Below are 23,207 nucleotides of genomic sequence, written 5' to 3'. Positions count from 1 at the left end.
CTGCAATCAAGGACGGGGGATGGCCATCACAGTTCATGGAAGAGAGGCTGAATCCTCCAGGCCTGTGGACTGTACTGACTGAGCAGAGATTGGGAACCCACCTTAAGAGAATCCCACAGCTCCCAAACCTCCTACAACATGAAGGCTTTCTCACACCCACACCAGTGAAGACTCCGAGTGAGTTCAAAGTTAAGTTTCTGACTCAAGCGCCTCATTTAGTCCAGTTCCATCCCAGCGTATAGTCCAGGTCTCTTCAATTCCTAACTTGTTTCTCTAAAAACGAGTTATTGCTTGTCTTGGGTTTATGTATTCTTGACTCTTGGAGCATGCTAAGAACTACCTGTTCTTTAATGATGGGGTTCAGTGAGCTGGGTGAAGGGACAAGGGCCATACACTCACGCTCAGGGCACTGAAGTCATCCCATCTAGAGAAATGTGTACTCTACATTTCACAGAGGCCGCTGTGGCTTCGAACTGAAGTTCCTCAGTCCATGACCCCTCGGCTTGGGCCCCAGATCAACCTGCCCATCCTGTAATGTCCCCTGCCATCACCACCTACCACATTCCCATCCACCCTCAGGTTTTTTGTTTTTTTTTTTTTTAACTCCTTCTCTCACACTTCAGTAACACAACGACAAGTGTGTCAATCTATGTTGCTTTGTTGAAAACTTGAGTAGTATGTTGTTTGCAAACTGCCAGGTCCTGATAAATTGGTGCTATTTCCTTCAGGGAGATGACTACCCATCTAGAGACTGCATGCTTGGCTTGCGGAAGAGGGTTAGTTCAGTGTATCCCTGGGCTCATAGACAGCTCGATCAAAGAACCACAGATTCAAAGCAACACAGGACACAAGGTGCTCACTAAATTACATACGTTTATTTCATCATCACAATTCGTTTTCTGCTTCAGCTAAACTTCCATTTTATGTGTGGGTTTAGTAACAAATGAGCACCTGACTTTTTTGGGGGGAGGGTATTGCAATAAACAAATCTTCTTTATTAATAAATATGTTTAAGTGTTTGGTGTAGCCTTTTAATTCATACAAATAAAGACAGTCTTTATTCAATGTCATAGTTTTGAAATAGAAATCCATCATTCTCTTGGGGCAACAGTTCTTCCAATCTCTACTGGATGTTGCACCAAGTATGGTCAAATAGATGGAGCTTCTACCACCAAACAATTGAGGTGTAGAGAGGTAACTACAGTGTGTCCCCTGCAAAGAGCTGGGTACCACGTTGCAGTATCAAAAAGACATATCCTGAGAAAAACCTAATGGATGCTCTGAGACTCAATTATTTTTATTCCTGTATGCTAATTCCAAATTAGGGTGAATGACTTCCAAGTGGTCTCAGAGCCAGCAGAGACAATGTCACAGGATGTTTTAATTCTGTCTCTTACTCTAAGGCTTATAAAAACTACCAGAAAACATAAATATTAATTCTTGAGATTGACTAACAAAAATTTTTAAGTCTTATCTCTACCATCTCTCTGAACCTTCCAGAAAAATATACAACCCAGGGGCTGGTGGAGTAAAGAAAGAGAAGAAAAAGAGGGAAAGGAGGAAAATGGCTTGCTTGGGTTCCCTCCACTCCTGCCCTACTTAGGCAATGTGTTTCATAGAAAGCAAGCTTAAGGTTCTGTCGAGGGCTCACTCTGGCTGAAAATGGTTGAAACAAATTCACATTGGCCTAAGCTTTTATGGTTTGGGGTATTTCTGTTGTTGCTGTTGTTCTTGTCTTTGGTTAGGCCTTGTGCAAAGTACAAAAAGTAGACATGCTGCTGCAGGTGTCACTGTGACACTGTGGGGCATCTCCTGAATAGGCTCAGATTTAATCAATTGACGTTCTCCATCACTCTGCGAAAGATCTTAAATACAGGTAAGTATGTAAACACTGTGTTCTCAGAGAGCAAAGAATAGACACGTGGAAGCATATCGCTCTCAAAGAAATGGATCCGAGGGAAACACCGCTCATCAGTTTCAAAACCATCCGCCCGAGTTATCACTCTCTGGCTGAGGGGGGAATACCATGTTGCACATCTCAGAGTTCTCTTGATGGAGTGGGAGCTCACATCCAGACACTAGCCTTTCTTTTCTTCTCCGGGAGATATAGCCTCTGCCTGTGGACAGCCTTTCGTATTTTGTCTCAAATTGCCTGTGTAACAAGAAGAGGAAGGGCAGAGTTACACACAGTCAAGCCACCCTCGCTGGTCCCAGGGCTGCTTCTGCCCTGCCCTGGAAACGCCACCTGGAGAGGAGGTGTAGGTACCATTCTGTAGCGTGCTCCCATTGTTTCCTTCTCTTTCCTCCTGCTACCAATAAGCACATTGTGATTGGCTGGACGTTGGGAGTCCTACTTTGTTCTGGAATGAAGGACTGGATTCCCGGGATGCTCTTTAGCCTCACAGGCCTTGCAGCCGCTCACTGCTCATCCCAGAAGCCCCACCCCAAGAATACTCCCCTTCAAAGCATCTAGTCTAACAGGATTGAAGAGCAGAATGTTGACAGGGAGCTTTTCCCAGCCGATGGACCAAGTAAAATGGTGAACCAGTCTAGCTAGCCATGTGGTTAGTCACTGCGTGTATTTATGGGGAATTATTCCAGACATAAACATAAGTTAATGTTAGTGAACATTTAATGTTCTGAGCATAAGCTACTGAGTATATAGTTACATTCTAGGGAAATGTAACTTATTGGTATTTTTCTTGACTTATTGATGCATTTTTTAAAAATATAGATCATGAAATACCAGTAAAATAAGGCACTTAACTTTGGCCTGGTTATCGTAAAAGATGATATAAATTGTCACTTGCTAATTCAAATGTGCAAATTATATCATATGGTTAGATACAGTTCAAGGAAACATTTATAATTACTAGGGAGGAGTTGGGTGGTACCTAGACTCAAATTATTCTAGTTCCACAGGAGAGCTCGACTACAAAGAATGGCAACTGGACCTAAGGACATGATGTTAGTGATGTTAGGCCCAAAGTGAAAGACGAGTTGTGAAAATAAATGGGCAATTGAATAATAGGTTTTTAAGGCCAAAGCTTTGTAACACATTTGTTGTTGTTGTTTTAATTCAGAATGCCAAATTCACAAGGTCAAGTGCCCATTGTCGATTCCCTTAGGTCATAGGACGGCCAGATGTGGTTTGTCTAGGAAGCAACTGTGAAGATACCAGACAGAAACTGCACATTTGGTATTTTTTCTTAAACCATGTGGTAACTCCTACAGTAAACTGAGTCCCTTTGTTTCCTTAAAAAGCTATTTCTAGATTAATCGGGATTTAACTCCGTATCAGGTGAATGGATCTTTGGTGTGTTAGAAAGCGAGGCTTTTGTCTGTCTATGGTTCTCCTTAAAGGTAACTTGTTTCTGACTTGGCTTCTTCTGTATTCTTTTCATTCTCAGACTGGATGTTGAGGATTTGATGCAAGCTCTTGGTGACGTAGAAATGGCTGGGGAGAAATGGCTGGGGAATTTCTGTGAGTTGTCATTTACCTGAATGGAGCTTCAGCCCTGTCCATCTGCATGCAAACTAGGAATGGATACTGGGAGAACTGCACTGTTGAGATGAATTCCAGGCCCGCCTCTGTCTCTGCCCTGCTTTCCAGGCCAGCTTTCACAAAAGAAGAGTCCACTGTGACATCGCTGCTTATTACCACAGCCACTCTGGAATTTTTGAAAAACATTAATAAGAGTATTGTCACATTTAACTGAGCAGGACTAACAGAACTTCACCAAGTCTCATCTCATGGCACCAGTAGACTAAGAGGAAACACTTAAAAATGGAGATGTGACCTCAATACACATAAAGCCTTGCTGAAAGCAGGACGTGGTGGTGCCAAAGGATATCCACCAAAGGGTTGCTCTTTCCCTGGGCATCCCTTGCCTCGAATTTTGGACACAGGGCCTAAATGCATAACACATATAATGCTGTTTGGGATGTGTGTACCAAGGACCAACATGAAACATGCCCAGAGCCCAGAAACACCCACATTTTCTTAAAGAGAAGTGTGAACACATCAAGAATACAACTGACATAAATTTATGATTTTCTTGTCAACTATCTCTGTTGGCTTCATGTTAGCTATTTCAGTTTCATTTCATTGCTTCTCAAAGGTTCACTAAAGGCATGTATATGGTTGCCGAGATACCTGAGGGAGTGCTGTGTGACCAAAAGCCATTCCTGAAGTGGAATACATACATAGGATGGGTTTAGCAGAGGTCACTTACAACCAGACAGGCTGGATGACTAGGGCATATGGCTTGGATGATAGGAAGTAAAAAAAAAAAAAAAAAAAAAAAAAAAAAAAAAAAAAAAAAAAAAACTAGTACAACTTTGGATTTCTTTAAGCAACGGTAAACTTCAACTAAATGGTGGAAACTTATGCTCAGAATAAAATCAAATTTACATGTCCATAAATTTTTGAAAAAGAGAGATACTAATTTTTGTTCAGAAATTATAAAAGAATTTTTGCTGCTACTGTTCTAGTATAAAACAGGCCAATGGGTTGTTTTACCCTTTGGTCATTTACCAGAATCTTGTACTGTCTTGTACTTAAGCAATGTCTCAGGGGTATTATATAAGTGAATGAATGAGCAAATAAAGATGGAAGACAGAACAGTTACAGTAGGGACCCTGGGAGAATGGAGGGGTGAAGGGGAAATGGCCTCAATAAACAATGCGTGCTTCTGTGACAGTATGCTTATGTAACATGAATATACACAGTCAAAATGTCAGGTCTCAAACCTGGGACAAATGGCTGAGGTGCTATTTAACATATCAAAGCGGACCTGTTCCCCAGGGTCTCCCAGCATCCCTCAGTCTCTACCTGTTACCAGGTATGACTGGCATACCCCAGCAGGGCACCAGATCTCATTATAGATAGTTGTGAGCCACCATGGGGCTGCTGGGAATTGAACTCAGGACCTCTGGAAGAGCAGCCAGAGCTCTTCACCTCTGAGCCATCTCTCCAGCCCGCTGGGTGCTATTTTTAAAGAGCAGGCTTAGCAAGTCAGTCAGCAGCACCCCTTTTGCCCTCTGTTCTTCTGTGAGTTCCTTCATCCACTCCCCTCAGGATGGACTACAAGCTGTCTTTCACTACAAGATGCAATAAACCCTCTCCTCCCCAACCTGGCTCTGGTCACGGTGTTTTACAGCAGTGTAAAACCCTGAGGAAGACAACTGTCAACTACTAAAGTGAAGTATGAAGAGAATGAGCCTCTGTCAAGATATGCATTGTCTGTGGAAGCAGAGAGATCCTCCGTGCTCAGACCAACCTGTTTCTAAGATGCTATCAATGTAATGGATTTCCACGATCATTTCCAACCCACGCTCACAATTGAAAACAAAAAAAGCACAGATTTGGAAAAGTCTGAAGGCTAGACAGCACCCCAGACATAGTCCTGCATTTCTTTGCGTTGTGCTCACCGATTTTTCACCCGGGTTTTGGACTCACGATACCACAGACTGAATTCCATTGAACCCGAAATATCGATAGCCAGACCACCCTGGATCTCCATATTAGCCTTTAGTCCAGATTGCAGCTGAATATCCTAGAAGCAAAAAATACAGTAATAAGCACAGATTAGTTAATGTCTCTCACAGAGACACACTTGACTTCCTGCTGTATGATGAACACTGAACCTGTGCTGCTGGAGGGCTTTGAAACCGATGCTCACTTGTTTGTTTCAGTGCAAGCCCAGGACCTCTCCCCCAGTAGGCTAGTGTTCTGCCCCCAAACTGTACCCCCAGTGAAGAAGGCTTGGAAATATGTTATCCTAATCTTGGTCACCAAAAGAAGGCATTGCTAATTTGCTAAATAAGTTGGTTAAAATAGTAGAGGCTTGGAGAATCAATTGAGAAGGCTGTTTTCCTTCAATCATTGCCTCTCTTTGGGAGGGGTGATTCATTTTCAATGTGTGGCTTCCAGCAGAGAGTCAGCACTATAGGAACAGTTTCAAAATGCACTTTCTCAGGTACCCCACACTTCTGATTTAGAGGTGCAGCCCAAGAACCTCCTTCTAAGATGCCTTCATGTGATTCTGACACAACTAAATTTGAGAACCACTGGACCAGGAAGATGATGGTATTTCTGTCAGAAGCCCAGTCATGCCTTTTTTGGAAACATGAAGATTGGACAAATGATCTCTTCAAGATCTTAAGCACGTCTCTGGTTTTGTGTCGGGGCAAACATAGGCAACTACATCTTCAGGCAAACAAAAAGGCAGGATGGAAATTCCCAGGGCAGTATTCAAGTTCCTGGAACTGCCTAGGTCAAGCTAGAAAAGGAAGGAAAGGCAACTGAACTAAGCTTCTGCACCCTGCTGCTTGACCCTTGAAAGGACTCCAAAGGATGGTCAAGTCAAGCATGAACTCAACTGCATTTCCCAAAGGCATGGTGGCCACTTAAAAAGAAAGTCCACCCCAGATGGTTTTCTTACTGTCTGAAGCCCACTGCTTGGTGTTGTTTGCCCGTGTTTAGACATTAACCCTCACGAGTTCCCTGCACATTGAGTGGGGTGATACTGGCTGAAGACATTTTGTGCTGGACTGAAATCAGGTGGTCTGAGGCAGTGCTGAATGTGATAATGATTCCGGGAATGCAGCTCTGAGCCCTTCACTTTGGCATTCCTCCAAAGATATTAAGAGTTCCTGGCAGCAAAGAGCATGACTAGCTTCTTTGTGTGGCTGCCATAAGCGAGCCAAAAAGGCCATGCATCTGCCAGGTACAAATACCATGACTGCACTTTTTAGAAAGGACTGTGCTATTCTCTCTGAATTGCAAACAAACAGAAATACCAAACATGGCAGGAAACCTCAGAGAACGGGTTCACACCCAAGCAGAATAAGAACGGGTTCACACCCAAGCAGAATAAGAACAGGTTCACACCCAAGCAGAATAAGAAGGTTTGACCTTGATATGAAAGTGCCTGATATGAAGGATGCCCTTGAGTGCTCTGTGCCAGGGCTGGGACACATGAGGAGACATTCCTAAAGATGCTTAAAACCATATTTACTCTAGGACAAAACTGTGGCTGACATAGGATACAGGGGCTATGCCATGCTTCATAACTAGTGTAAAGAATCACAACCTGTCCTGTAAAACCCACAACAATCGTGCCCAAATATGTGCTTAAACCTATGACAAACATGGACAACACCGGAGGTCTGTTGCACACTGTCCATGCCTGTTGCCAGGTAACTCCTCTAGGGTCCTGCCCCAGGAATTCTTTCTTGGCATAATCTTTGTTTTCTTGACTTGTTAATCCATTTGGTCCAGTGGGACCCTAAGATGTAGATCCCAGCCTTCTCATGGGCTGTGCATTAGCTGGATGTCTTAGCATCCAGGCCACAGAAAAAAAAGAGCATTTCACAGTTATTGGCCAAATTGTCTGTGTGAGAAGAGCAACTTCACTGCAAGGGGTTTGGAGAAACAGTTTGGCGAAGAAAGAAGGAATTGTACTAGATGGACCTATGAGCACAAACCAACATGCCCATCCCCCACCCCACCCCTGCCTCTGTGACTAGACCATACAGGGCAGTGCTTCTGTCTCTGTAGGAAAATTAAATGAGTGGAACCAACAGATCTTGAGCACCTCTACGCCCAAAGCCTTACACTTAAAACATCATACTCATCTAACTGAGCCATTGTATTTCTTCATTGATAGGAAAACAGTGGCTCAGAGGCCGCACTGAGAGCACTACCCACTTGGAGCATTACCCAGATCGTGTAGAAGGACAGTATTTTTCAGCTACTGTTTGCAGCTGTCACATAGTTACAACTCTTTGTCTCACAGTCTGTAAGAAAGTCTATTCTGAGGAATATTGCAAAGAAGATACAGCATAAACTTAAGTCCTCAACTGGCCCCAAGATTTTATTTAATGTTTTGTCTATGGACTAGAGGAAAAGGGTGCCAGAACTTTGGATTTGTGGCTGATGTGATCCCTTTGCTTTTTAATTATGACCTGCAAGGTATCGTTTATAGAATAGACACTGACATTTTTGACAGCTCATAGCATTGCTTCTATTTAAGAAAATATCTGATTTCTTTGTTAAAGAGATTTCTCTTTCTCAGAAACCTGTCTCTGAAATGTAATCCCATGACAGACACAGAGATAGAGACAGACAGACACACACACAAAGAGAGACAGACACACACACAAAGAGAGAGAGACACACATACAAAGAGAGAGACAGAGACACACAGAGACAGAGACAAGAGACAGACGGACACACATACACAGACAGACAGACAGACAGACAGACAGACACAGAGAAAGACACAGACACACAGAGAGAGACAGAGACAGACAGACATACGCACAGAGAGAAATAAAAACAGACACACATACACACACAGAGTGACAGACAGACACAACACAAACACACACAGATAGAGACACGGAGAGAGACACAGAAACACAGACACAGAACAGAAGGAAAAGAAAGGGAGAGAGGGAGAGAGTAACAGAGAGGGAGAGAGGGAGTAACTCTATCTGCCCTGGTGGCTGTGACAGGCTGCCAGCTGCCAATGTTTCCTTCAATGTCAGCACTTGACCTGGAGTGGTATGTGCTTCTGAAGCCGGAGTGGCATCACTGGAGTGTTCTGCAGAGCTGGGCCTCAGCAGCTCATTTGTGAAATAACCTCAAATCTGCCGTATACTTCAACCAGACACACATGGACACTGGTTAAGTTTAACAGTGAAGGGGCAATCTCTCATAGACCACACCTTGCCTAGGGTGAGGTATCTTTTTTTTTTTTTTTTTTTTTTTTTTGGTTTTTCGAGACAGGGTTTCTCTGTGGTTGTGGAGGCTGTTCTGGAACTAGCTCTTGTAGAGCAGGCTGGTCTCGAACTCACAGATGCATTTAATCCCAGCACTCGGGAGGCAGAGGCAGGGTGAGGTATCTTAGGAAATAGGAAATCCATACCAGAAAATTTAAGTCAAGAATTAACAAACTACAGCCTGCAGGAAATTCTGGTCCACTGGCTGTTTTTGTAAATAAAATTTTATTGGAACACAGTTCTACTCCCTTAATATACCATTGATGGCTGTTTTCACTCTGAACTAAGGCTACATAGGTGTATCGAGGCCAACTGGCTCTTGAAGCCTGAAATAGTCTCTCTCTGCCCTTTATGGGTCTGTCAGCACTGAGGGTTTGTTAATGTATGACTTGAGGGTTGGGGAGTATGAGTGGCACCTCTACTTTTCCTCTTCATTCACACGAAGAAGAACATGCTTTTCTTCAAAGTGCACCTACACCCAGTGCAAAGCTGTAAAATCCAGCTTCACTTGCAGCTAGAGACAGCTGCGTGGCAGCACTTTGGTCAGTAATATGGTACCAGGGCTTCTGGGTGGCCATCCAGCTCTCCAGCTTTCTCTTCCTTTTTGGGGATCTCGGCACCGTGCCAGAAAGGAAGTGGTAATCACATAGTCAGGAGGTAACAAGTGTGAGATTAAAAGTCATAACAAATCTGGGCATGGTAGAGCACTCCTTTAGTCCCAGCACTCGGGAGGCAGAGGCAGGCAGATCTCTGTGAGTTCAAGGCCAAAAGCCAGCTCTACACAGTGAGTTAGGCAGGCTGAGCTGAAATGTAGGACAGATTGTAGTCCCTGAGGATTTCTGTTGTAACCCTGGACTGCCTACTTCCAAATGCTTATTACATCAGAAAAGTCAAACTATCATTGTTGTTGTTATCCATGTCTACTTTGAACTTATGTAAGGAGCTATACAGATAGAGACATCACATTTAATTCCACCCTTTGCTATGTTGGGGTAAATTCTAACAAAATGTGATACTTAAGGTTTTTTCAGCCCCTAAAACCTGTGACTTTATAAGCAGAACCTAAAAAAAAAGAAAACCAGAACCCTCAAATGATTTGGTGAAAAAGATACAGGATAAAATCTTCAGATCTGTTGAAGATCTGTTCTTCACAAAAGAAGCCAGTCCCACAGTATGTAAATTTTAAATGGCATCTTCTTATAACACTTCAGGACAATAAATGTGAATTAGAGTACATACCAATGCCTCATAAGATGCTACCTAGCACTGTTCCATTTTTAACATCACTGTGCTATGGCAGCACATAAAACACCAAAGAAAAAAATGGAAGCATCAAACTCTCATCTCTAGGGCTCTTCAGATGAACCCTCTTCTGTTTCTCAGAAAATCCAAATGGGCAAATCACCCACAGTGTCGTTCTTAGTCACTGAAACTCTTCTACATAAAAAGGAGTATTAAAAGACTTAGAGCCAAGGAGCACTGTAAAAAAGTCCTGAAGAATAAGTAAGGTCAAGGAAATGAAAGTACTTTGTTCTCTAGGAATGAGCAAGCGTCTCTAAGAATGAGCCTGAAACACGGGCTGGTGTGAGCAGTGGCTCAGGCTTTCACTAGTATGGCATCATAAAATGATGCGGCACACTGATTTTTATAAGCATTGTCATTACCACGACAGCTCCTGCACTCAGGACAAATAGCCAAGCTCCTAGCGCAGGAAAACCAAGTGTGCAGGTAATGCCACCTCCCCTCTGTTGTACCCAGTCACTCTTCACTATGCAGCCAATAATAGAGAAAGCAAAAGGTACTTATGAACAGCAATGGAGAAAGGGTCCCAGCAGCAAGAGGACCAAATGCATAGAGGGTGAGCTCCAAGACCCACGGAGCTTTAACTTGTATTTTCTAGACACATTTAAAATGTGTCTGGTGGGCTGCGAGGGGCTCAGTTGGGTAGTGTCTGCTGCACATGCCTAAGACCTGATTTCAGTCCTCATCACTCACATGAAATCAAGGCACAGTAGTGTACATCTGTAATCCCAGGACTGGGGCAGCAGACAGGAGAAGCCCTGGGGCTTGCTGTCCAACCATCACAGCGTAATTGAGCATGTTCCAGAGTCAGCGAGAGACTGTCTCAAAAAATAACTGGAAAGCAATTGGGGAAGACGTCTGGCTTCCACATAATCCCATCATGCAAAGATGTACACACACACACACACACACACACACACACACACACACACACACACAAACACACACACACACACACACAAACACTGTGCTGGGACTCAATAAACACTCTCAGGCTGAGAGAGGTAGAGAGTTACCTGAGAATGGTCTATTAGCAGAATAAGCCCTTTCACCACACTGACAGGGTCGCCAGATGCCGACAGCATTTTGGACATCAGATCACTGTATCCATTGAAAAAAGTGACAGGTCTGAGCTGCACATCAAACAGGATGGCTGACATGCCAGCGTAGGAGTCAAGGTTTTCTTCTCCTTCATCAGGAGTGGCTGCAATTAAGCTTTCCAGCCCTTGGGCTTCAATGACCACCTGGGAAGAAAAGGGCACAAGGTTGAGGACTACCATTCCCCACCTGCGCCATAATGACGGAGCTGCCTCCGAGCTACAAATAGAACGTTTTCAGGACCCAAACCCAACTATCTTCTGTAACTAGGCAAGGATGAAAACTAAAACCTCTGTGCCTGAACATGATGGGAATTAGTTTTCTCCGTGTAATCTTCACAACTACCCTTGGATGTATGGGAGACTTGATTCCTTCAGTAGATGAGGTGAAGACAGGTGAATATTCACTTAGCTAGGAAGAGGCAGAAGCAGAGCTGGAATGCCTTCTCTGTGACTCCAAAGGCCACAGGCATTCTGTTGGGTGTCATCCATCTGAGATGCTTCATCTCCCCACTCTGTCCCATACAGTGTCTGCCTTCTTTGCCAGCCTTTGAAAGGAGATGGGGAGGTAAGGGCAGTGCCCCCCCCATCTGCTGCTCTGAGGGGCACATTCGGACCTCTCCATGTCAAACTTTCATCCCTCACCACAAAATGAGACCACACTATGAGGAAGCTCACACCCTGATGACTAGCCTATAAGGAATTTTGCATATTTTCCATCTTGCATAGCAGGGCGCTAACCACTGTGTGTTTGGCATTCCTGAGTGCATATCAGAAAGCAGGTGGCAATGCCTTGGCATGGAGGGTATGGGATTCTGACCGTGGTGCTATTGAAGGGTGTGGACATTTCATATTGACGAGTAGTCAAGTTTCCATAGCAATGGCTCATTTTTGAAGCTTTAATAGATTCAGTTAGAAGGTTCCAATTAAACTAAAATGATGGTATAGTTCATAATAACGATAAATCATCATTTAATTTTGGGCTAAAATTCAACCAGTTCTCAACTGCCAACACTTGATTCTTTTCTCTCCTGGCAGTACTGGAGAAATATAAATTAACTCTCTAAGAACCTTCCACTGTATTACGAAGTTTCTTGTAAGGCCAAATCAGCCTCTACAGAGATGGGCAAACACAGCATAAATTAAATACTTAGAAATACCCAGGAATGTGTCTGTGAATGAAAGTTTAACTGGCACATTTTTCACAACTTCAGTTCTGTACATGTAGGTGTCTCTGGAGTTACAGGCAGATATCCGGAAAGTGAAGCAAACTAAACTACTTTGGTTTCAGCTTCAGATTTGCAACTTTACCACAGAAGCCACCATTACCTTACAAACATAGTCTGTAAAGCTACACCTGCATATGCCATTTTTACCCCACAGAAGTTCCTTTCATTAATAACTCACGGGACATGAGGTACCTGACTACCGTGAAGGTCTGCCTTCCCGAGGTACTGGAAGATGTTCAGGTTACTCCTCCTCAGGATGCCAGAGCCAGAGTAAAGCATGTCAAGGCTGTATGTGGATGCTGCATGGGGACTACCTAAAGACAAAACAAGCATGGGACTCAGTAACAGTTCAGCGATACTAATGAAACGGGGGAGCTCTTTAGTGGTCACCTACGTTCGATGTAGCCAGTATAGGCTGAAGAGGACCCGCTCTTGGAGAAACGGTCGTAATTGTGGGCAACCATCTCCTTGAGGACCCGGCGGATCATTTTGCTGCAACACAGAAGAGAAGACTTTTCAGTCACGGCAATGTCTGTTTCCCAAATCAAACTGGGAATGCAACCAAATCCTCAGTGTTAGAAAAAGAAGGCCACGTTTCCCTTCTGCCTCAAGACTGAAGGAAGTACCAGCCAGGCTTCAGAGACGAGATGAGGGGTTTCCCCTTCATCCCCTCAGATATCAGAAACTTAGTTTGGCATCAAAAGGACAAAGGGTAAGGGTGCCCAGCTATGAGATGTCTTCAGCTGACCGGTAGACACTTTGGGCAGAAAGCTGTGCCAAACAGGAGGCTACACATATTTTCTCTACTTTGTCTACGCCTTCTAAAATCACCACTGGCAGATGATACAAAACAATAAATTTCCAGGATTGCTATCTGTATTTTCTACCACAGAAAAAGCTTAGCAAAGCCCTCAGGAGAACGATTCTCCCCTCTAAAGCACCTTCTGTCTCCCAGTGCACCAGGATCATGGGCTCACTGGACTTTTAGCCTAGAAGGGAAAATATCGTGTTCTCAGATATTCAGAGGGTTTTCAGGTGGAAGAACACTAGACACATTCTGCTGTACTCCAGAGCAAAACCAGAGCCAGTACAACATCCGTGTATAGCAAGACACAAGAACGAAATCCCAATGGGGGTAGATTTGCTAAGTGGCATTGAACTTCCTGACACCGAGGGGAGTCAAGTGGAGTCTGGTACCACTTATCAGAAAAACAAAGAAACAAAACCACCCCTACACTGGAAAGAGATACATACCAAGCAAGGTGGACCTTAACATCCCTTCCAGCTCTTAGGGTTTTGTTTCTGAGAATTTGGTGTAAATATTTGCAATGGCTTCTTTCCATTTCCCAGGCCGCTCTCTGCCACACTACCTCCTCTTTCCTGTCCCCAAACTACTAGGTTCACAGGGCAGAGGGACCAAAAGCTCCAGGACCTCTTCCAAGGAGTGTCACAGAACAACAAAGAAACAGAAGAATGTGATCCATACGGGCCAGAATGGCCTGGCCTCCTTCCTGCACCTGGCCCACTCACCTCCCTCTGACTGCCCTGCTCCCGTTCCTTCTTACCCTACTGCTTGTCCCTCATCCTTCCTGCTTCTTGTTCCTCTTATTTTGATTTTCTTGTCCTTCTGCTTCCGCCTTACCTTAGTCCCGTGTCCCTTTTCTCTAAGGAATGCCACACTGGGCCATCCCAAGGGGAAGTGTTCCCTGTGTGCCTCAGCAGAGAAGAACAGGAGCAGGATCTTTAGGGAAGATGCCCTAACACGGAAGCTCAGAGCGGGACTTGGGAAATGGAGTGACGTGAATCCAGTGAGAGTGAGCCAGTGAATTTAGCTGGAGCTGCAGTGCAGGCCAGGCTGTTCCGAAACTTGGGTCGTGACTGAGATCCTCAATTGAGCTGCACACTCAGGGGAGTTATGATAAAAGTCTGCACATTTCCCTCACATTTGAAAAGTTAGGATGAAACAGCATTTGTTGGACTAAGTGCTTTGTCACATAGTGCTACTGACTAAAATAGTCCAGTTGAAAATGTAATTAGGCTTCGAAACTTTCCTAACATTTGGTGATATATATATATATATATATATATTATATATATATATATATATATATTATACTAAGTTCCAAACCTCAACCTGCGAAAGGGAAGCTGTTTTATTTGACTCACTAAAGAGTTTCTCTGGGGAAACTTGACATTCGTTGGGTTTATGTAGCACTACCCAGTGTAGTGACCGGGCCATGGTTATTAGCTATGTGTGTGTATATCAATATCCAAATAGACTTGCGTGGGGAAAGGCATATGGAATGCGGCGTACCTCGAGGGCATTTGGAAATTCAGGATGTCTCGCACAAAGGTCAGCATGTATTTATTCATTTCTTTGGGAAGTTCCCCAATGGAGAGCAGAATGTTCTTCACGTCCATGTAGGACGGGTTGTTCTTTAAGATGACAGCGGCGGCGGTCGTGCGCACAGTCTTTTCATGAACCTTCCGATTCTGGTGGTATATCCTGTTCAAGGTCTTCTTCACCTGTTACAGGACGTTTACTATTAGTACACCCATGGAGTTTTAAAACTGATACTGGAGGGAGGGTGACATGGGTCACCAGGTAAAGGAGAGAACTGACTTCAAAAGGTTGTTCTCTGAACTCATTATGTGTACCTAGGTTCTCTCTCTCCCTCTCTTTCCCTCCCTCCCTCCCTCTCTCTTTCTCTCAATAAATTCATGTAACAATTTAAAAACTGATATTGTAGTGAGAATAGCAAGTGCTTATTTAGATACACATGTGTTATTACTAGATTTGCTAGATTCCTTTGCAATTAGGTTGATTCCATGTGACTAGGCTAGCTTGGACCATGAATAGAATTTATGAGAATGGCTCTGAAGCAGGGGCAGTTAAGACCAGGCATGCCTTCCACAGCTCTCTCATGACTGCTGTGAACACATAGCCGCATACTCACTAACCCAGGTTAGACACAGCACGGGTAGTAGTAGGCTGCAGAGCAACTGTTAGGGTTTGCACCAGTGCTTTGTCTTACCTAATAGAGATTCTAAGGCTGCTGCCGTGACAGTGAATTTTGGGGGAGAAGGCAATATGCTTGTTCCTATCTCCTCCAATCTTGCCCTTGCTCTCAGAATTGTAGGAGTTCAGTAACTTACCCAAGAGCAAACACCTAGAAGAGGGTCACCCAGAATTATAGCTAGGTTGACCTTTCTTAAAAGCCCACACTACTTGTCATACAAACGTGGTAGGAGGACGCTCAGCTGCAGATAGCATCCTCAGTGGAAAACACTCCCAGGGGAGCACCTAGTGAAATGCCCTCTGCTCTAACAAGATCACAATGTTGGAGGCTTCCAGAAAACGATTCATGAGCCTGTAAGGTCATATAATTCAACCAGTTCAAAACTTTAACAATGTTCTGAAATGTACAGAAAAAGATATTTCTAAAGAGAATTGAGCTACCTGGCCAACTACAAGAATTTGTTTCTTAAAATAAGAAAACGTGTTTCAGGATACAGGACATATCTGTTCAAAATGTGAGGCTGATTTAGAATAACATTAACTACAACTTAAGAGTGATTTCTGAGCAAAAGGGAGTGACTGTGATGAGAAAAAACAAAAACAAAAGCGGAGTGACTTGAGAGAAGGTGGCATTTGGTTTAGCAGAGGGTTTTTTCACTCTCCTTCTGCTAAGGTGTTTACCTCATCTGTGATGAAGGAGACATCGTATCTCTGGAGTACAGTGGTAGCCAGGTGGCTGACGGGCCCTTCTCCAGCCTCAGCATACTTCAAAAGGAATGGGATGCCTTCGGGAAGCAAGGCATTCTTCAGAGCCAGCAGGTACATCATGGTGTCCTCCTTTTTCTCTGGCTTTTCAAGTCCACCCAGGATTAGCTTCTTGGCTTCAACCACGGCCTAAAATATCACACACCTCAGACAAATGCCCAGCTGCTCACTTAGACAAGAAAACATCAACTTTTAGGAAGTTTGCTCTAGCTGCCAAGTAAAGCTTGCTAAAGGTACTCAGTCTTTTCAAACGTCCGGTTACATGTTCTAATGAACCAGAGCAAAACCAATAGTGGGCATTTAGTCTTTAACACACTCCAATTACAGAAAGTCAACGCACTTTCAGACGAAGCTCAGTTATTCTCTATGGAGGAAACATTCTCCACACCTCAAACAAAAGACAACTGTGGTTCCATATCCCCAGGTCCTTTTGTTCATGGCTTAATACTACAGTATCTTTAGGATTGGCTCCTGGACCTCCTGGTGACACCATAATTCATAGGTGCTTGAGGCCCTTAGATAAAACAAAACACTATTTGCATGCAATCTGTAGGTACTCTCCTACCTATTTGAGTCATCTCTGCATTATTTGTTGTACTCAATATAATGTGACTGCTGGGGGAATGGCTATGCTGTGTTGAATACATGGTTATTACACATGCCTTTGTCCTCACTATTTTCAACCTACGGCTGGCTAATCCCAGCTGGAGAATCCCCGTATGCAGAGGACTCACCATATTGACCTTTCTGTATTTGATAAACTGACAAGGAATTCTTTGAGGGTGGTATGATATTCTGTGCATCTTTATATTAAACGATTGGCATCATGCATAGTGCAAAGTCAATGCTCACTCAATAAGGCTGACTGGGAGCTTTTATGTATGGACTTTGTCTTTAGCCACAAGATTCAACACAGAAATTGATTTTTTAAAAATCAGCTGTTTATTAATTATTGAAATTGGAAATGTAGAGATTTGTCATTCTCTAATATCTTAGATATAATACTTTGATTTCTGCCAAATTTGATAGTGATTTTCAGTATCTCTGTTGCCAGTGGTCCTTTCTCGAATGCTCATCATGCATTCTATCTTTGGCTGCTTCCTGCAGAACCATTTGTTCTCAAGAATGATGCTCTGTATTGTATTTAATAACAAGCATTTAGAAGAAAAAAACAACACAGTGTTGCCTCTCTTTGGCAGAAGAAAATGGGGACTGAATGCCAGCTCATAATAAGAATGGGGAGAAAGGGGCTGTATATATTCAGCATTTAACCTTGTAAAACAGGAAAACAAGCTTTTAATGGATTTCACTAGATTTTAATCCACTTGGTTTTCCATATATAGTTATGCTTACAAAGTGAGTTCTTTTCTCTCTTTTTTTATGGAACAGATGAGAGATTTGATAGCCTACTCAGGCAAGCAGAGACATTTTAGCAAATACGATTAAGATACAAAGTTCTAGGTGATCAGCAGCAAGTAAATTCTTATCACCAAAACTCACATAGGAAGATAAAGTTCCAATCAAGGAGGAAGTTGTGAAGTCCTATAACTTCTAAGGACAAGAACTATACTATACTCACAGCTCAAAAGAGACAAAGAAGATCATTAAATTATGGTAAAGGGTTGAGTCATCAAGAGAACAGAAAGAACTACAGACATACACACGTACAACAACAAGCATCTGAGATCAGAAAGGAGACATACTGCACCCCGAGAAACACACAGGACTTTACAGATCACCCAGACAAAGTCAGCGAGGAACCACCTGGCTTGAGCTGCACATGGGACAAGCATATCAAAGTCATAGGCTGAATATCACATCCAATACCTACAGGGTAGATTTTCTTTTCAAGGACACACAGAAAATTTGCAGGCAATATAAAAAATTAGGTTACACTATAATTTTGGGGGAGTTGTTGTTGTTTGGGGGCTTTTGGAGGGAGGGAGTCTCACGATGTAGCCTTGGCTGACCTGGAGTTCACTATGTAAACCATACCTCCTGAGTGCTGGGACTAAAGGTGTGCAGCACCATATCTGGTACACTAAAGGTCTTAACAAATTTAAGAAGACTGAAACCATGTCAAATATTTTCCAGCCACAATTATGTGAAACTAGAAATCAAGTAGCAGAAAGAAATAAGGGAAAATTACCAAATATATGGAAATTGAACAATATTGTCCTGAACAATTATTGGGTCAAAGAGAAACTTAAAATATACCTTCAGGTAAATGAAAAAGGAAATACAACATACTTCACGATCACAGTTAAAAACAGCCCTGAGAACGAAGCTTACAACATACTTGTTAACATCAAAAGGGATCTCCAATAAATAGCATGCTATGTTTCAAATAACTGTTGCTAAGAAAAAAAAAAAGAAACTCAAAATTAGCAGAAGAGAGAAAATAACAAAAAACAGACAAGAAATAAGTGAAGTAGAAAATCAGGCAAAAAAATGAATGAAACTAAAATTGTGAGTTTTTAAAAGCCTAATAGAAATCAACAGACCTTATGCTAGAATAAGAAGAGAAGATAAAAGACTCAACTAGGCAAAATCAGAAATGAAACATGAGAGGTTATCACTGATGACACAAACACAAAAGGTCCTCAGAGGCAGCCACGAGGAGCAAGCGGTACACACAAGATACACAACTTAAAGAAACAGCCCAGCTACTTGGAACATTTGATACAAACAAGACTAAACGATGACAAGCTCAGCAGTGTGACAACACTGGTAACGAACAAGACTGACTGGGTCATCAAGTCTCCTGGGAAGGAAGGGCCAGTGACCACATGGCTTCACATTTAAAGACAGCCCTCCTCAAACTCTCACAAACAACTAAAGAGAAGGGAATACCACCGCTGTTATTGTACAAAGCATTGCGCGATATCAGAGCCAAGGACTACCAGAAGACTAGAAACCATCACTTCTGAATGTAGACTGGAAACTTCTAACAAAGTGACAGCATCTGGGAGAAGGAGAGATGACTCAGCAGTTAAAAGCACTTGATGCTCTCGCAGAGGACCCAGGTTCAGTTCTCAGATCCAAATGGCAGCTCACAATCATTGGGAGCTCCAGTTCCAGAGCACCAAACACATCTTCACAGGCACTAGGCACAGTGCAATTGCATACATGCAGGCAAAGCACCCGTACACATAAATAAATAAACATGAGTACGCTAAAATACCCACATACACATTCTGCATGATTGAAATTCATCCCTGTGATGATTCAGCCTTGGTTTCCCATATGCAAATCAACAAATGTAACTGACCATATCAGCAGAGTGAAGGCCAAAACAATATGGCCATCTCAATAGATGGAAAAGAGACATTAGACAAAATGTAACCTTCTGTTCTGATAACTCTACAAATTAGGTGTAGAAGAAATGTCCCATGTGATAAAAAAGCCCTATGTGGTGAATTCATAACTGACATACTGCACAGTGAAAAGCTGGAGGCTTCGCTATGATCAGGAACAAGACAAGAATGCTTAGTAGGCACTACTATTTTCCATCACACTTAAAGTCCTAGCCAGAGTAATTAGCCAAGAAATAGAAATAAAAGCCATTAAGTGGGAAAATAAATATGTGAAACCACCTGTTTCAAGACCAGATGGCTTTAAACACAGGAAATCCTACAAATTTCACTATCTCACTATTGGAACTGATGAATGGATTTGGTAAAGTGGCAGAATACAATGTCAACCAACAAAATCAGTAGTATTTCCAAATATTAAATGTAATATCTGAAAGGAAGTTAAGAAAAGAGCCTTTCTGCAAGGGTATCAAAAAATATGTAGGTGTATTTATAACCCAGGAAGTGAGCACTGTGTACTGAGCACTAGAAAAATGGTGATTGGAACAACTGAAGATATCACTAATAAGTAAAAGGATATCCCATATTGGGAAAATTGATAACATTAAATGTCTATATGATCCAAAGCCATCTGCAGATTCAATGCAATCCCTATAAACACATCAATGGCACTCTTCAGAGAACTGAAAAATATAGTTCTAAAATCTTTACAGAATAAAAAAGATACTGAATGGCCAAAGCAACTGAGCACAAGGAACAAAGTTAGAGACATCACAGTAATGTATTTTGAAATACACTCATAAAAATGGCATGGTGTTGGCATAAATTTGTAGAAACAGCATTCTGTGGGATCATCCTTGGATACATAAGGTCACACAGCAATGGTCAAATGATTTTTTTTCCCACCAAGTGCCAAGAACATAGAATAAGGGAAAACAGTGTCATCAGTAATGGCCTTGAGAAAATGCACATTCATATACAGAAGAATAAAAGTGGATCCTTAACTAACTCCAGCACAAGAATTAATTCAAAATCAGCTACAGATTTAAGCTTGAGATCTGAAACGGCAAAATGTCTAGAAAATAAAAACATTGGGGAGGGGGCACAGAGTATGGATACACACCTGGGAGTCTGAGGTAGGAGATTATGAGTTTGATGCCTGCTTGAGCGAATTCAAATCAAGCATGAGTTACATAGTGAAAGCCTGTTTCAGAAGCAGTAATCTCCTAATGAAATTCAGTAGTGGAGTCCTCACTAGCATGTTCAAGGCCATGAGTTTAGCTCCAACACACACACACACACACACACACACACACACACACACACACACACACACACTTTGTCTAAGATAATTAAAGATGAAGACAAAAAATTGCCTGAGTGATACATAGAGAACTATCAACAAATGTGTATTAGGAGTAAGACTGATAGGTGAATTGCTCTCTAGATAGTATTTATTGAGTACAATCTATATACTAGGAATCATTTAAGCAACTGGTGTTGAAAAACAAAGATTTGTCACTGGAGCTGACATTCCAGTGAGAGACAGAAATAAACTAGAAAGCTAACGAGCAACTGAACTCTAAAGTATGTGAGATGGGAATGATCTCTAAGCAAAGAGGAAAAGGAGGACTGGGGGCTGGGGAGTGGCCATGTTGGCAGCATGCCATTACATCGGGCAGTCTGGTCAGCAGGGACATGAGACCAGTGGCACTTACTTTGAGCTTGCAGCCTTCATTCTGACACAGCTTCCTGACAAGGGCTCCAATGATGATCATAACCGTTTCCCTGATGTCGTTGCTCGCAAACGAACCTTTGAACTTACTCTGTGGACAAGCAGGGATCCATCAGGTCATCAGAACACTTCAGCATTCCAAAGGGACACTTTCAGTTAATAAAGCAACAAACACCTAGGCAAATGATAGTGTGTTTCTAGACAACAAACTCAGAATTTTGTTTCTGAGGCACTTAGAAACATGGTGTCTAGTTTTGCATGAAATATTACTAGATGCCTGATCCCAGGTGATCTTACTCGCAGTCTGTGAACCCTTTCCAGTTCAGGGATCTCATTGTTCAGGTTAGTCTAGTCTTTATATGAACCTGGGACATCAATGCATTATGGAGAAACAGCATGAAGATTTTTGAAGTCAAACTAATTGTAAGTGTTTATTGACATATAGATGCTGCACTCCAGTGTTTTCTTCTTTGCCACATGGTAAGATAGGTGGCCACAATCTCCAGGCTGTCAAAAAGTATAGGCTGCTCTGCTCACTAGGCCTGCAAAGACCCTAAGCGAGATTTTCTGTGCTGTTGGTGACTAATGCACAGAAAAGAGGCCAGCGAACTCTGAATGTGAGTACCAGGAGGGCTTTCTCTTTGGCCTCGTCTCTGACTGGATCCACTTTAATGCCTACTTATACTTAAGAAGCTTTCTGTTTATCATTTTTTATTTTAGCAACCCAGGGTCACTATCTTCTCAGTGTCCCCCACTTACAAGGAGGGCTCGAAGGAGTTCTTCATCGGGGTGGGAGGCAAACCCAACAGCATAGAGGAATCTCTCCTGGAGAACAATGCTGCTGTCGCTTTTGAAATCCAGAAAGTCCAGGATGGCTTCCAATGAGTCTGGAGTCTGAGCAGAGGTGACGGCATCCACCAGCTGGGGTCTGTAAGACAGGTGTCACTTCAGATGTCAGTGCTTACAAAGAAATTATCACAAACTTGTCACTCACTCACTAGTTTGAACTTCCCAAAAAAGTACATGTTTCCTTTGAACAAAGAACATGTATAAGACATTCTCAAAGAGATCTTAATTCTACTTAATTATTTCTCTTTTTCTCAGAACATAGGAACTACTACACTATACTTGCCTAAGCAAAACACAATTTAAATAGTTATAAGTTACAATTATGTAAATATTTTCCATGTGAGTAATACATAGAGTCTGAAGTCCCAAATTGAATACTTTTCTCTGTTTTTGTTTTTGTTTTTTTTTTTTTTTTTGTGTGTGTGTGTGTGTGTTTTGTTTTGTTTTTCGAGACAGGGTTTCTCTGTGTAGCTTTGGAGCTTATCCTGGCACTTGCCCAGGCTGGCCTCGAACTCACAGAGATCCTCCTGCCTTGGCTTCCCGAGTGCTGGGATTAAAGGAGGGCACCACCAACGCCCCTCAGAAGGGGTCCTTCTTACATAACAAAAAAAGCAAGGTTGGAGAGGCAGCTCAGTGGAGAGCACTGCTGCTCTCGAAGAAGAACCAGGTTCAGTTCCCAGCAACCATATGGTAGCTCACAACAACCTGTGAGGCCACTTCCAGAAGCTTCAACACTCTCTTCTGACCTCCAGGGGTGGCAGGCATGCGTACTACACACATGCGTGTAGCAGTGTTCAAGCACATGAAGTAAATCAATTTTTTAAATTAAAAGACAGTAACAGTGCGAAAATGTTCTCCTAACAGATGACCCTGAGCAACAGTGGGGGCTTACAGTACTTCCTTCTTCTCTGCCTTCAGAATCTGGAGGATCTCTTCTCTCCTTGCAGTCCTGAGGTGCTGAATGAAGGCCAGGAAGCTGCTGACGGCCTGGGCATTGGATAGGTTCTCAGGCTCCAGGTGTTTTCTGATAGACTGCCAGTGCTCCGCCAGCTGCAAAACACAGGCGCAATGCAGCCCCCTTCATTCTGAACTCCCAGCTTACAAAGG

At 42.8% G+C, this 23,207-nt stretch overlaps 1 protein-coding gene across 1 annotated transcript in view; it reads right to left on the bottom strand.

Annotated features, from left to right (window-relative positions):
• Positions 1 to 865: 865 nt before the first annotated feature.
• The window catches only part of Mttp (microsomal triglyceride transfer protein), a 40,083-nt gene continuing 17,741 nt past the window's right edge, over positions 866 to 23,207 (bottom strand). Inside the window, exons 8-18 of the mRNA XM_027395801.2 lie at positions 22,993 to 23,150; positions 22,011 to 22,179; positions 21,235 to 21,342; positions 16,119 to 16,331; positions 14,733 to 14,944; positions 12,813 to 12,910; positions 12,611 to 12,732; positions 11,109 to 11,336; positions 5,434 to 5,558; positions 3,501 to 3,671; positions 866 to 2,152 (exon numbers count right to left, since the gene is read on the bottom strand). Coding sequence (XP_027251602.1) covers positions 1,978 to 2,152; positions 3,501 to 3,671; positions 5,434 to 5,558; positions 11,109 to 11,336; positions 12,611 to 12,732; positions 12,813 to 12,910; positions 14,733 to 14,944; positions 16,119 to 16,331; positions 21,235 to 21,342; positions 22,011 to 22,179; positions 22,993 to 23,150 — 1,779 coding nt within the window. The 3' untranslated portion in view covers positions 866 to 1,977. The remainder of the gene's footprint in view (positions 2,153 to 3,500; positions 3,672 to 5,433; positions 5,559 to 11,108; positions 11,337 to 12,610; positions 12,733 to 12,812; positions 12,911 to 14,732; positions 14,945 to 16,118; positions 16,332 to 21,234; positions 21,343 to 22,010; positions 22,180 to 22,992; positions 23,151 to 23,207) is intronic.

This window comes from Cricetulus griseus, assembly GCF_003668045.3.
Source record: "Cricetulus griseus strain 17A/GY chromosome 1 unlocalized genomic scaffold, alternate assembly CriGri-PICRH-1.0 chr1_0, whole genome shotgun sequence".
NCBI lineage: Eukaryota > Metazoa > Chordata > Mammalia > Rodentia > Cricetidae > Cricetulus > Cricetulus griseus.
Note: the sequence above shows the minus strand (reverse complement) of the source record. Positions and strands in the feature narration are given on the sequence as shown.